At 37.4% G+C, this 15983-nt stretch overlaps 1 protein-coding gene across 8 annotated transcripts in view; it reads right to left on the minus strand.

Moving 5' to 3' along the window:
• The window catches only part of LOC138321331 (myb-like protein X), a 71270-nt gene that overhangs the window by 13440 nt on the left and 41847 nt on the right, over positions 1-15983 (minus strand). For 6 of the 8 annotated variants that reach the window (XR_011208312.1, XM_069264955.1, XM_069264956.1 and 3 more), the window contains 3 exons: positions 8684-8788; positions 3619-5277; positions 1585-1685 (listed from right to left, as the gene is read on the minus strand). Coding sequence is in view for 5 of the 8 variants with exons in the window: in XM_069264955.1 (XP_069121056.1) it covers positions 1585-1685; positions 3619-5277; positions 8684-8788 (1865 nt within the window). In the remaining 3 variants the exon portion in view is untranslated. Of the gene's footprint in view, positions 1-1584; positions 1697-3618; positions 5278-8683; positions 8789-15983 lie in introns of all 8 variants that reach the window. The other 2 variants (XR_011208313.1, XR_011208314.1) reach the window with 2 other exon arrangements.

The following is a 15983-nucleotide window of genomic DNA, read 5'->3' on the forward strand; positions in this document are numbered from 1 at the left end:
TCCCCACCCTATAAAGATGCTACCATTGCATTATGGGTGCTATACCATGCTTAGTTTCAGAGAAGAAGTCATTTATATGGAAATAGCCAAATTGGTACCTTTTATGGAATCCCCACCCTATAAGGATGCTACCATTGCATTATGAGTGCAATCCCATGCTTGGTTTCAGAGAAGAAGTCGTTTATATGGAAATAGCCAAATTGAACCCTTTTGACCCCGCCCCTCAGGCCCCCCCCCGGGGGTCAACTACATCATTTGTACAATTTTGAATCCCAACCTATAAAGATAACCATTGCATTGGTGCTATCCATGCTTGTTTCAGAGAAGAAGTGTTTATATGGAAGCCAAATTGACCCCTTTTGACCCCGCCCCTCAGGCCCCCGGGGGGGTCAGCCCCATCATTTGTACAATTTTGAATCCCCACCCTATAAGGATGCTACCATTGCATTATGAGTGCAATCCCATGCTTGGTTTCAGAGAAGAAGTCGTTTATATGGAAATAGCCAAATTGAACCCTTTTGACCCCGCCCCTCAGGCCCCCCCCGGCGGTCAACCACATCATTTGTACAATTTTGAATCCCCAACCTATAAAGATACTACCATTGCATTATGAGTGCTATCTCATGCTTAGTTTCAGAGAAGAAGTGGTTTATATGGAAATAGCCAAATTGACCCCATTTGACCCCGCCCCTCAGGCCCGCAGACGGACGACGGACGACGGACGCCACGGTATGGCATAAGCTCACCTTGGTCCTTTGGACCAGGTGAGCTAACAATAGACAAAATAGGAACTTGCTCAAAAACTTTAACATGGAAATATGACAAATTAACAGACTCAAAAAAAACCTCAAGGGCCCCAAATTGGTTGCATTATCACGTTCAGCATCCATACACATTAGGAAAATAAAATCATAAACATTTATGATGACTTATGCTTAAATAATTGACGAAACAGAAACTTGCTCAAAAACTTAAACATGGAAATATGACAAATTAACAGACTCAAAAAACCCCTAAAGGACCCCAAATTGGTTGCATTATCACGTTCACATTAGGAAAATAAAATCATAAACATTTATGATGACTAATGCTTAAACAATTGACGAAACAGAAACTTGCTCAAAAACTTTAACATGGAAATATGACAAATTAACAGACTCAAAAACCCCCTAAAGGGCCCCAAATTGGTTGTATTATCACGTTCAGCATCCATACACATTAGGAAAATAAAATCATAAACATTTATGATGACTTAAGCTTAAACAATAGACAAAATAGAAACTTGCTCAAAAACTTTAACATGGAAATATGACAAATTAACAGACTCAAAAACCCCCTAAAGGGCCCCAAATTGGTTGTATTATCACGTTTAGCATCCATACACATTAGGAAAATAAAATCATAAACATTTATGATGACTTAAGCTTAAACAATTGATGAAACAGAAACTTGCTCAAAAACTTTAACGTGAAATGGGACGCCAACGCTGACGCCGTCGCCGACGCCGGGGTGACAACATTAGCTCCCCCTATTCTTTGAAAAGGCGAGCTAAAAATGTGTATACTGATCAATATTTTTTATTACCTTTTTTGAATTTTTTTCTACAGCATTAACTTTGTCCTGTTTTGGAGACTTTGAAGATTTTTTCTCTCCAGAGCTTATACTCACATCAGTTGTAGTTGAACCTGGAACAATACTAAAATATCAAAAACAATCTTCAAAATACATTTATTTACTTAATTATGTTAAAAGTCTAACATTAGCATCTTTCAGGCTAATTAGCACTAATATGTGCGCAACATTTAAATTTTTCCAGTGTATGTCGTCAATTATTGTATGCAAGAAAACAGTTATAATAGTAAAAGAGCAATCATGGTAAACACTATCATATTCGAGGTATATCTAATAATCCCTTCACCTGTATAATTACCATTTCAGATTAAAATAAGTGAACAGTTTATCTTTTTAGTGCTATCGCTTGGTTTTGGTTGTGATTTACGAGTGGCGTTGACTACTGTTCAGAGATAATTAGCTAGGCGGTCACGTGGTCTAGTGATGTCATACTAGTCTGTGCCTTCACAAGTATAATCTGATCGTATGTACTCATTTCACTCCACAGTAGATGTAAATATTACTGATTTTTAGCAAACCATTATCAGCTGTTATTTGTACTTGTAAAATTAAAACCTGCATTGTAGGTATTTAAGTTCTCTAAAGGTTGGTAATTTTTGGTGCTCAATAAAATATTAATAGCTTTACTTGATTCATGAGTATGAAAATAACATATATTCATATAGTACTTTAAATGTCAAAACTTGGCATCAAATATATACAATTTGTTTTCACAAAATTACAAAAACAAGAAGGACCATTTGACTGTTGGCACAAAATAACATAGCCACAGTATGCAGTAATAGTCAATAATTAATGTAATCCTAATAGGAACTTCTTAGTTGAAGCTTTAAGTTTTAGATATATAAATAGGCCATGAGCTAGGAGGGTCCCACATGCACCCCCTCCCAACATGCACCCCCCTTCCCACATGCACCCCCTTCCCACATGCACCCCCTTCCCACATACACCCCCTCCCCCCAAACCTCCGAACCAACATTTTTCTTAACCTTTATGACCCACTGATCACAAATCAAAATGTTAACATTGCATAAGTTGGGATGAACTTCCGGTTATGACGTCATCAACATGGCCACCATCTCAAATTTGTATATCCTGTATACCCATCCGATGATGCTTTGTAAACCAATAATGGTATAACAATAACTCTCTCTTGTATTTGTATATATTTTTGTTGTTGTTTTTTGTGATTGACAAGAGATCAAATAACTGATTACAAAATCAATAAATTTGAGATATGGCGGACATCTTGACGACATCATAACCGGATGGTCATAACAACTTATGCTATGTTAACATTTTGATTCGTGATCAGTGGGTCATAAGATTTAAGAAAAATGTTGGTTTGGAGGTTTGGGGAGGTGCATGTGGGACCCTCCTAGCCCATGGCCTAAAATATTTGATGACTTGGCATGAATTTGAAGTAGGTTTAAATCATTCATTTTATCAAACTTGGTAGCCCTTAATCCTAGTATGCTACAAGCCCAAAACTAGTACACTAGGCCTCTTAGTTATCGAAAAGGAATTGTTTAAAGATTTTTAACTATAAGACCCCTGTGACTGTGTAAAGGAAAGTTAAGGTCATTCATTCGAGCATGCTACAGACCCAACATCAGGTCTCTAGGCTGCTTAGTTATTGACAAGAATTTGTTTGAAGATTTTACCCTCTTTGACCCCCACCCCCTGACCTCGAATATCAATGTCATTCCTTTGAACAAATTTGCTCAATATGAAGTCTCTTAAAGATTTTAGCCTATTTCACTCCTTTAATCTTCAATGAAGGTCACGGTCAATCACATTTATTTGAACAAACTTTATCCAAGCATGCTACAGACCAAATATCAGTACTCTGGGCCTTTCATATTGAGAAGAAGTCATTTAAATGAAAGGTTTATGCACAGCATAAGGCACACGGCGCACGATGACTGATGGAAGATGATGGCTATAGGTCAGATTACCTAAAAATATTCTGGATTTAATACTTACTTGGTAGTTGGTCAAGATTCTCAAAGAACTTTCCCACTTTGGTGACTTCTTGAACAGCCATTGGACATTGGTATACATGTCTGTTAATCTCTTCAGGTTCAGAGTGGCCCATGTGTTTGTAAAACAGCTCCCGTTCACTATCAGGAACATCTAGTGCAGCAAATAAAGTAGCTGCCCTGTGGCGTACTGACGTGGCAGTTATATGTGATTTAATCCCAGCCATTTGACAAACATTTTCTACTGCATGCCATCCTTTTATATGCTTTTGAGATGACATCATATTTGGGAAAAGAAATATGTTGTTTGAGTGAACTCCTACATCATCCCTGGTATTCTTATCAGCAAGTATCTTTAGCCCTGGCAAGCAGTCATTTGGTATGAGAAGGGGAACCATCTGGTTAATGTTCTTTCCTGATTGAAAGGCAATTTTGTACTGCCCTAACATCTGCTTTTCAATAGGATCATCTACAGCTTGTACTGCTGAGTCTGCAATCCATACACCTTTGTCAGCATCCTCCCACTCCTTCAACAGAAGACGACTGGGTTCGCCTCCTCTCCGAGCATTAAATAACGTAAGTCTGCAGACGAGAAGGTCTCTCAAACATTTAAAATCATTGCTAGTTATCTGTGCATATGGATCCAACAATTTTTTCTGCTTATCTATTATGAAGTTTCTTAAAGTTACGACATCATCATCATTTGGCAAATGCTTTGGTTTCCGAAGATCAGTCTGTCTAGCTTTAACATTAGCATACTGAGCGTCACTGAAAACTGCCGACCAAAAGTACTGTAGAACAGTTACGAAGTTATCAACTTCTGTTGCCTTGTCATCTTTCTTCTGGATCAAGTACTCTCCTTTCAATATCTTTGCCGCCCTCTTCAGAAGGAACCCTATCCCTGTCTTCAAGCCAGATTTTGTTGAACCATCTTCTCTTGTTGTCACATTTGATATAGCTTCTCGAAGAAAATTGAAATGATCTCTACACAACATGTCAACACTTGAGGTTATTCTTTGCTTTCCTTTCACTGCCAGTGACTTGAATTCTAGAAAAAGGTGTGCAAATCGTCTCATATCTGACATGATGCTATCTCTTAATTCATCTTTTTTTTCTTGTCTTGACTTAATTTTCACGTAAACTTGAAACCCCAAGAGCTTAATGAAATCATCAGTTCTACATAAATTTCCCACGTCATCATGACGGAATTTGGCTAAAACATCATTTCTGTAGGAAATGTCACCAGTGTCAGCAATCAAAGCCATTGGAATGGATACAGGTTCCTTTGTGGTTGACTCAGCCTCCATGCAATTTTGTTTATGCTTATGAATAGTTTTTGCTGCAAAAAATCCATTACATAATGAGCAGAGAGAAAGATCACATACTTCTTCTCCTTGTCTACGTTCTCTGATCAGATTTTTTTTCAGTTCTTCCTTGCTTAAAGTTGCATTCTTCATAATGTCTTTATTAGCTTTCAAAATGCCTTCTTTTTTAATTTGATCAAAGGCATTATGTTGTAATGGGATTGGCAAATCTAGGATTGCTTTGATGCGCTCTTCATCAGAATGCTTAGTTTTCAGATGTCTTGTCAATTTAGACTGTTTAATGCCACAATAAAGGCAAGGTCTATGGGGCTTTAACATTTTCATCCCGTCTTGTTTACCTAAGATAGAAGAAAAATGCATTTTTACATGAGTACTTCATAACAAGAATTCCACGGAAGTGGATGTGTAGCCTGCACAGCATCACAAAAAATAGTTATTTACAGTTGAAAATATTTTTAATAATTAGGTGAAGTTATCAAGTCCCGTAACTCTTGCAAATAGTGATGGATTTTGACCAGTATCAAACCACTGCTATATCTCATTAAACAGACAATAAATATTAAAGTTATTAATCGGAAACCATAGATTTATCTGTTTAAACGATTTTAAAGTCTCGTAACTCTTGCAAATATTGACGGATTTTGACCAGTATTAGAACCATCTAAGATCACATTAATTTCAAGCCATATACCAAATTTGGTTGAAATCGAACGATACAAACTAAAGTTATTGAGTGGAAACCATGGATTAATCTGTTTTGACAATTTTAAATTCAGTAAGTCTTGCAAATACTGATGGATTTTGACCATTTACATTATCAAACTCATCCGAGATCTCATTGATATAATGCAATATACCAAATGTGGTTGAAATCGGACAATAAATATTTAAGTTATCGCACGGAAACTGTTTCTCTGATGCCGCCGCCGCCAACATAGTGATACATTAGTGTCCCCCTTGCGTTGCAGGCGACGCAAAAATTATCTGAAGGTAGCTAGAGTGGATATCTTAATTATTTACTGAAAAGAGACAAAGACAGGATTTAAAGCCTACCATTGATAGAGATAAATAACAAGAGGCCCATGGGTCTTAACGGTCACCTGAAAATTTAAGCCATTTGGACCCCACTGGGCTCCACCCCTCAGCCTTTGGGGATGAGACAGGGTCAAAATGACATAATAGCAAAATCTCCTCTTGTGATTATAATGTGAATCAAAAGTTTGAACAATTTCCAGTAGAAAATAAACAAAATATACCCAAGAAGTATTCAATATAAACTATAGCAAACTTAGCCTCCTCCCCAGGGGCAAACAAAGAGGCCAAGGGTTATAAAATTCACAATTCTGATAAAGCACCACAATATCTTTAGAACACAAGGTCCAATAATAGCATTATTACAAAGGACATGAACTCTATAATATAGTTACCGTCGAAAAATTCCCTTTTTCAAACTCATCCTAGATCTTGTTGATATAAGGCTACATACAGAGTTTCATCAAAATCAGTTCACATTTACCAAAGTTATCTTGTTCACAAGCACAATGATAAAATTAGAACAAAGGGCAATAACTTGTAAGTTACTGTCGAATAATTCCCATTTTTGAACTCTTACGAAATCTTGTTGATATAAGGCTACATACAAAGTTTCATCAACCTCGGTTAACATTTACTCAAGTCATCATGTTCACAAAGTAAAGTTAACGCACGATGGACAATAGGCTATTGCAGTAGGTCACTATGACGTATGGTCAGGTGACCTAAAAATAGTAACAGTGACCTTGACCTTGACCTGGCAATCCTGAAACTGTATCTTGTCGAAAATATTATGGTCCTTTAAATTTGTGTGAAGTTTGATCAAAATCACTCAAGGAATGAAGCCGCTAGAGCACTGAAAAGGATTTTCTAAAAATAGTAACGGTGACCTTGACCTTGACCCTGCAACCTTGAAACTCAAACTTTTTCAGTCCTTTGTATTTGTGTGCAGTTTGATCAAAATCACTCAAGGAATGAAGCCGCTAGAGTGCTGACAAAGAAATTATCTAAAAATAGTAACAGTGACCTTGACCTTAGTCTGGCAATCTTCACACTCAAACTTGTCCGAGATATTATGATCCTTAATTTGTCTATGTGTGAAGTGTGATCAAAATCACTCAAGGAATGAAGCCGCTAGAGTGCTGATAGGGATTTTCTAAAAATAGTAGCAGTGACCTTGAACTTGACCCAGCAACCCTGAAACTCGAACTCATCCGAGATCTTGTTGATATTAAGCTACATACAAAGTTTCATCGATCTCGGTTCACATTTACTCAAGTTATCGTGTTCACAACGAAACGTTAACGTACGACGGACGACGCACAACGCACGACGACGGACAAAAGGCTATCGCAATAGGTCACCGTGACCTATGGTCAGGTGACCTAAAAAACAAATTATATACAGACTGTATATGACCATATATGCATGTAGCCAGTGATGACAAAAACACATATGTAAATCAATTTTCACTGAACTCTAATGGTTTAAATAAATTTTGACCATTTTATGGGGCCACTGCAGTCATTTTGGACTGTCACACATATTCAAAAGCATAATCATGATATTAGTGTCACCTACAAAAATATTATTTTAAATCTTTGTTTTAAGAAATCTGACGAATTTCAAGATCAAGATTATTCATTTGAACACACATTGTAGCCCTACATTCCAGCAAACTACAGCCCTAATAATTCATCTCTTGGGCTTCTAGTTATTAGCAGATATGAAGTTGTTTTAAAGTTTTTTGCCTATTTGACTCCTATGACATTTAATGAAGAATCAGGATAATTCATTTGAACAAACTTGGAAGCCCATCATTCCAGCATGCCAAACCCAATATGAGTTCTCTAGGCCTCTTAGTTATTTACAAGAAGTCATTTAAAGATGTTAGCCTATTTGACCCTTGAACCTTGACCTAGTTCTTTAACTAGCTAGGCTCAAAACTGCGACCCCGGATTTACTGGTCCGTTGATTTTCCAACTGAACTAAAGGGAAATTCCTCCTCGCGGTGGCCGAGTGGTTAAGATGTACCGACATATTACCACATGCCCTCCACCTCTGGGTCGCGAGTTCGAATCCCATGTGGGGCAGTTGCCAGGTACTGACCGCTGGTCGGTGGTTTTTCTCCGGGTACTCCGGCTTTCCTCCACCAACAAACCTGGCACGTCCTTAAATGACCCTGGCTGTTAATAGGACGTTAAACTAATCAAACCAAAAACCAAAACCCTCCTAGCAAGAAGCTGGAAGACGATCGTACCACTATATGCGATTAAAACCTGTTACAGAAGAATTGTTTGTGAATGATTTTTTCTCGAGATGTTTCAATGGTGTTGTTATGTATTTAACTTAGCATCAACATAATGCTTGGTGCTTCAAATGTAACTTGGAATTGATACTTCAATGAATTTTATTTTTCCAAAGGATGTACTTCATAAAGCAAAGAATTGTTTTGTTCCTATCTTCAATAATAATTATTTTGGTATAAGTAATAAGTATCTGAAATGCAATTAGATAGAAATCTATGATCGTATAAGTTTAAGAGGGTGTCAAAGCCCCCCCTCCCCCACCCCCCTTGTAACACTGATATTGTAAGTTAGGAAAGCCATCGTAAAGTTAAACCAATCCCTATTTATTTTCTTCTCTCAAGACTTTATACATATAGCTGACAAATTGAACTATAAGCCAACTTCTAACTTAACCCAATGATACCTGATTTGGATTTGGTGTTCTTGTCCTTGGTATTCTGATTTTGTGTCCTGCTTGGTCCTGCTTGATTCTGTTGACGTTGTGTTGATTTCACTAAACTTTCATCATCTGCCAGGTAAAATGTAAAGGCAATTAGAAAAGAACCACAAATTTCCCAGCTTTTTTCAGCTAACAATAACTAGAGATTATATATGTATATCAAATTACTAATAGGTAACCATTATCTCAACATGATACAGACCAAATATCAGGTCTTTAGGTCTCTTAATTATTGAAAAGAAATCCTTTTTAAACTTTAGTAGTTTAACCCCTTATGTCAGTGATCGTGAATGAAGTTAAAAGTCTCCTTATGGCAGTGATCGTGAATGAAGTTAAAAGTCCCCTTATGACAGTGATCATGAATAGTAAAGTTAAAAGTCCCCTTATGACAGTGATCGTGAATGAAGTTAAAAGTCCCCTTATGACAGTGAAAATCCTATCAGTGATCTGAAATGAAGTTAAAAGTCCCCTTATGGCAGTGATCGTGAATGAAGTTAAAAGTCCCCTTATGGCAGTGATCGTGAATGAAGTTAAAAGTCCCCTTATGACAGTGATGGTGAATGAAGTTAAAAGTACCCTTATGACAGTGATCGTGAATGAAGTTAAAAGTCCCCTTATGACAGTGATCGTGAATGAAGTTAAAAGTCCCCTTATGACAGTGATCGTGAATGAAGTTAAAAGTCCCCTTATGACAGCTATGACAGTGATCGTGAATGAAGTTAAAAGTCCCCTTATGACAGTGATCGTGAATGAAGTTAAAAGTCCCCTTATGACAGTGATCGTGAATGAAGTTAAAAGTCCCTTATGACAGTGATGTGATGAAGTTAAAAGTCCCTTATGACAGTGATCGTGAATGAAGTTAAAAGTCCCCTTATGACAGTGATCGTGAATGAAGTTAAAAGTCCCCTTATGACAGTGATCGTGAATGAAGTTAAAAGTCCCCTTATGACAGTGATCGTGAATGAAGTTAAAAGTCCCCTTATGACAGTGATTGTGAATGAAGTTAAAAGTCCCCTTATGACAGTGATCATGAATGAAGTTAAAAGTCCCCTTATGACAGTGATCATGAATGAAGTTAAAAGTCCCCTTATGACAGTGATCATGAATGAAGTTAAAAGTCCCCTTATGACAGTGATCGTGAATGAAGTTAAAAGTCCCCTTATGACAGTGATCGTGAATGAAGTTAAAAGTCCCCTTATGACAGTGATCATGAATGAAGTTAAAAGTCCCCTTATGACAGTGATCGTGAATGAAGTTAAAAGTCCCCTTATGACAGTGATCGTGAATGAAGTTAAAAGTCCCCTTATGACAGTGATTGTGAATGAAGTTAAAAGTCCCCTTATGGCAGTGATCGTGAATGAAGTTAAAAGTCCCCTTATGACAGTGATCGTGAATGAAGTTAAAAGTCCCCATATGACAGTGATCGTGAATGAAGTTAAAAGTCCCCATATGACAGTGATCGTGAATGAAGTTAAAAGTCCCCTTATGACAGTGATCGTGAATGAAGTTAAAAGTCCCCTTATGACAGTGATCGTGAATGAAGTTAAAAGTCCACATATGACAGTGATCGTGAATGAAGTTAAAAGTCCACATATGACAGTGATTGTGAATGAAGTTAAAAGTCCACATATGACAGTGATTGTGAATGAAGTTAAAAGTCCCCTTATGACAGTGATTGTGAATGGAGTTTAAAGCCCTTATGACAGTGATCGTGAATGAAGTTAAAAGTCCCATATGACAGTGATCGTGAATGAAGTTAAAAGTCCCTTATGACAGTGATCGTGAATGAAGTTAAAAGTCCCCTTATGACAGTGATCGTGAATGAAGTTAAAAGTCCCCTTATGACAGTGATCGTGAATGAAGTTAAAAGTCCCCATTATGACAGTGATCGTGAATGAAGTTAAAAGTCCCCTTATGACAGTGATCGTGAATGAAGTTAAAAGTCCCCTTATGACAGTGATCGTGAATGAAGTTAAAAGTCCCCTTATGACAGTGATCGTGAATGAAGTTAAAAGTCCCCTTATGACAGTGATCGTGAATGAAGTTAAAAGTCCCCTTATGACAGTGATCGTGAATGAAGTTAAAAGTCCCCTTATGACAGTGATCGTGAATGAAGTTAAAAGTCCCCTTATGACAGTGATCGTGAATGAAGTTAAAAGTCCCCTTATGACAGTGATGTGAATGAAGTTAAAAGTCCCCTTATGACAGTGATCGTGAATGAAGTTAAAAGTCCCCTTATGACAGTGATCGTGAATGAAGTTAAAAGTCCCCTTATGACAGTGATTGTGAATGAAGTTAAAAGTACCGGGTACCTTATGACAGTGATTGTGAATGAAGTTAAAAGTCCCCATATGACAGTGATCGTGAATGAAGTTAAAAAGTCCCCTTATGACAGTGATCGTGAATGAAGTTAAAAGTCCCCTTATGACAGTGATTGTGAATGAAGTTAAAAGTCCCCTTATGACAGTGATCGTGAATGAAGTTAAAAGTCCACTTATGACAGTGATCGTGAATGAAGTTAAAAGTCCCCTTATGACAGTGATCGTGAATGAAGTTAAAAGTCCCCTTATGGCAGTGATCATGATCATGAATGAAGTTAAAAGTCCCCTTATGACAGTGATCGTGAATGAAGTTAAAAGTCCCCTTATGACAGTGATCGTGAATGAAGTTAAAAGTCCACATATGACAGTGATCGTGAATGAAGTTAAAAGTCCCCATATGACAGTGATCGTGAATGAAGTTAAAAGTCCACATATGACAGTGATCGTGAATGAAGTTAAAAGTCCCCTTATGACAGTGATCGTGAATGAAGTTAAAAGTCCCCTTATGACAGTGATCGTGAATGAAGTTAAAAGTCCCCTTATGACAGTGATCGTGAATGAAGTTAAAAGTCCCCTTATGACAGTGATCGTGAATGAAGTTAAAAGTCCCCTTATGACAGTGATCGTGAATGAAGTTAAAAGTCCCCTTATGACAGTGATCGTGAATGAAGTTAAAAGTCCCCTTATGACAGTGATCGTGAATGAAGTTAAAAGTCCCCTTATGACAGTGATCGTGAATGAAGTTAAAAGTCCCCTTATGACAGTGATCGTGAATGAAGTTAAAAGTCCACATATGACAGTGATCGTGAATGAAGTTAAAAGTCCCCTTATGACAGTGATCGTGAATGAAGTTAAAAGTCCTTATGACAGTGATCGTGAATGAAGTTAAAAGTCCCCTTATGACAGTGATCGTGAATGAAGTTAAAAGTCCCATATGACAGTGATCGTGAATGAAGTTAAAAGTCCCCTTATGACAGTGATCGTGAATGAAGTTAAAAGTCCACATATGACAGTGATCGTGAATGAAGTTAAAAGTCCCCTTATGACAGTGATCGTGAATGAAGTTAAAAGTCCACATATGACAGTGATCGTGAATGAAGTTAAAAGTCCACATATGACAGTGATCGTGAATGAAGTTAAAAGTCCCCTTATGACAGTGATCGTGAATTTAGTCGTTAAAAGTCCCCTTATGACAGTGATCGTGAATGAAGTTAAAAGTCCCCTTATGACAGTGATCGTGAATGAAGTTAAAAGTCCCCTTATGACAGTGATCGTGAATGAAGTTAAAAGTCCCCTTATGACAGTGATCGTGAATGAAGTTAAAAGTCCCCTTATGACAGTGATGTGAATGAAGTTAAAGTCCCTATGACAGTGATCGTGAATGAAGTTAAAAGTCCCTATGACAGTGATCGTGAATGAAGTTAAAAGTCCCCTTATGACAGTGATCGTGAATGAAGTTAAAAGTCCCCATATGACAGTGATCGTGAATGAAGTTAAAAGTCCACATATGACAGTGATCGTGAATGAAGTTAAAAGTCCCCTTATGACAGTGATCGTGAATGAAGTTAAAAGTCCCCTTATGACAGTGATCGTGAATGAAGTTAAAAGTCCCCTATGACAGTGATCGTGAATGAAGTTAAAAGTCCACATATGACAGTGATCGTGAATGAAGTTAAAAGTCCACATATGACAGTGATCGTGAATGAAGTTAAAAGTCCCATATGACAGTGAAATGAAGTTAAAAGTCCACATATGACAGTGATCGTGAATGAAGTTAAAAGTCCACATATGACAGTGATCGTGAATGAAGTTAAAAGTCCACATATGACAGTGATGGTGAATGAAGTTAAAAGTCCCCTTATGACAGTGATCGTGAATGAAGTTAAAAGTCCCCTTATGACAGTGATCGTGAATGAAGTTTAAAGTCCACTTATGACAGTGATCGTGAATGAAGTTAAAAGTCCACATATGACAGTGATCGTGAATGAAGTTAAAAAGTCCCCTTATGACAGTGATTGTGAATGAAGTTAAAAGTCCACATATGACAGTGATCGTGAATGAAGTTAAAAGTCCACATATGACAGTGATCGTGAATGAAGTTAAAAGTCCACATATGACAGTGATTGTGAATGAAGTTAAAAGTCCACATATGACAGTGATTGTGAATGAAGTTAAAAGTCCACATATGACAGTGATGTGAATGAAGTTAAAAGTCCACATATGACAGTGATCGTGAAAGAAGTTAAAAGTCCACATATGACAGTGATTGTGAATGAAGTTAAAAGTCCCCTTATGACAGTGATCGTGAATGAAGTTAAAAGTCCCCATATGACAGTGATCGTGAATGAAGTTAAAAGTCCACATATGACAGTGATCGTGAATGAAGTTAAAAGTCCACATATGACAGTGATCGTGAATGAAGTTAAAAGTCCACATATGACAGTGATGGTGAATGAAGTTAAATGTACCCTTATGACAGTGATCGTGAATGAAGTTAAAAGTCCACATATGACAGTGATCGTGAATGAAGTTAAAAGTCCACATATGACAGTGATCGTGAATGAAGTTAAAAGTCCACATATGACAGTGATCGTGAATGAAGTTAAAAGTCCCCATATGACAGTGATCGTGAATGAAGTTAAAAGTCCCCTTATGACAGTGATCGTGAATGAAGTTAAAAGTCCCCATATGACAGTGATCGTGAATGAAGTTAAAAGTCCCCATATGACAGTGATCGTGAATGAAGTTAAAAGTCCCCTTATGACAGTGATTGTGAATGAAGTTAAAAGTCCCCATATGACAGTGATCGTGAATGAAGTTAAAAAGTCCCCTTATATAAATGGCAGTGATCGTGAATGAAGTTAAAAGTCCCCTTATGACAGTGATCGTGAATGAAGTTAAAAGTCCACATATGACAGTGATCGTGAATGAAGTTAAAAGTCCCCTTATGACAGTGATCGTGAATGAAGTTAAAAGTCCCCTTATGACAGTGATCGTGAATGAAGTTAAAAGTCCCCTTATGACAGTGATCGTGAATGAAGTTAAAAGTCCCCATATGACAGTGATCGTGAATGAAGTTAAAAGTCCCCTTATGACAGTGATCGTGAATGAAGTTAAAAGTCCCCTTATGACAGTGATCGTGAATGAAGTTAAAAGTCCCCTTATGACAGTGATCGTGAATGAAGTTAAAAGTCCCCTTATGACAGTGATCGTGAATGAAGTTAAAAGTCCCCTTATGACAGTGATCGTGAATGAAGTTAAAAGTCCACATATGACAGTGATCGTGAATGAAGTTAAAAGTCCACATATGACAGTGATCGTGAATGAAGTTAAAAAGTCCCCCATATGACAGTGATCGTGAATGAAGTTAAAAGTCCCCTTATGACAGTGATCGTGAATGAAGTTAAAAGTCCCCATATGACAGTGATCGTGAATGAAGTTAAAAGTCCCCTTATATAAATGGCAGTTATATCGTGAATGAAGTTAAAAGTCCCTTTATGACAGTGATGGTGAATGAAGTTAAAAGTACCCTTATGACAGTGATCGTGAATGAAGTTAAAAGTCCCCTTATGACAGTGATCGTGAATGAAGTTAAAAGTCCCCTTATGACAGTGATCGTGAATGAAGTTAAAAGTTCCACATATGACAGTGATCGTGAATGAAGTTAAAAGTCCACATATGACAGTGATCGTGAATGAAGTTAAAAGTCCCCTTATGACAGTGATCGTGAATGAAGTTAAAAGTCCCCATATGACAGTGATCGTGAATGAAGTTAAAAGTCCCCATATGACAGTGATCGTGAATGAAGTTAAAAGTCCACATATGACAGTGATCGTGAATGAAGTTAAAAGTCCACATATGACAGTGATCGTGAATGAAGTTAAAAGTCCCATATGACAGTGATCGTGAATGAAGTTAAAAGTCCCATATGACAGTGATCGTGAATGAAGTTAAAAGTCCCCTTATGACAGTGATCGTGAATGAAGTTAAAAGTCCACATATGACAGTGATCGTGAATGAAGTTAAAAGTCCACATATGACAGTGATCGTGAATGAAGTTAAAAGTCCCATATGACAGTGATCGTGAATGAAGTTAAAAGTCCCTATGACAGTGATCGTGAATGAAGTTAAAAGTCCCTTATGACAGTGATCGTGAATGAAGTTAAAAGTCCCCATATGACAGTGATCGTGAATGAAGTTAAAAGTCCCCTTATGACAGTGATCGTGAATGAAGTTAAAAGTCCCCTTATGACAGTGATCGTGAATGAAGTTAAAAGTCCCATATGACAGTGATCGTGAATGAAGTTAAAAGTCCACATATGACAGTGATCGTGAATGAAGTTAAAAGTCCCCTTATGACAGTGATCATGAATGAAGTTAAAAGTCCCCTTATGACAGTGATCGTGAATGAAGTTAAAAGTCCCCTTATGACAGTGATCGTTGAATGAAGTTAAGTTAAAAGTCCCCATATGACAGTGATTGTGAATGAAGTTAAAAGTCCCCTTATGACAGTGATCGTGAATGAAGTTAAAAGTCCCCATATGACAGTGATCGTGAATGAAGTTAAAAGTCCACATATGACAGTGATCGTGAATGAAGTTAAAAGTCCACATATGACAGTGATTGTGAATGAAGTTAAAAGTCCCCTTATGACAGTGATGGTGAATGAAGTTAAAAGTACCCTTATGACAGTGATCGTGAATGAAGTTAAAAGTCCCCTTATGACAGTGATCGTGAATGAAGTTAAAAGTCCCCTTATGGCAGTGAGTTTAAAGTCCCCTTATGACAGTGATCGTGAATGAAGTTAAAAGTCCCCTTATGACAGTGATCGTGAATGAAGTTAAAAGTCCCCATATGACAGTGATCGTGAATGAAGTTAAAAGTCCACATATGACAGTGATTGTGAATGAAGTTAAAAGTCCCCTTATGACAGTGATCGTGAA

The sequence above is a fragment of the Argopecten irradians genome, chromosome 4 (assembly GCF_041381155.1).
Source record: "Argopecten irradians isolate NY chromosome 4, Ai_NY, whole genome shotgun sequence".
NCBI classification, from domain to species: domain Eukaryota; kingdom Metazoa; phylum Mollusca; class Bivalvia; order Pectinida; family Pectinidae; genus Argopecten; species Argopecten irradians.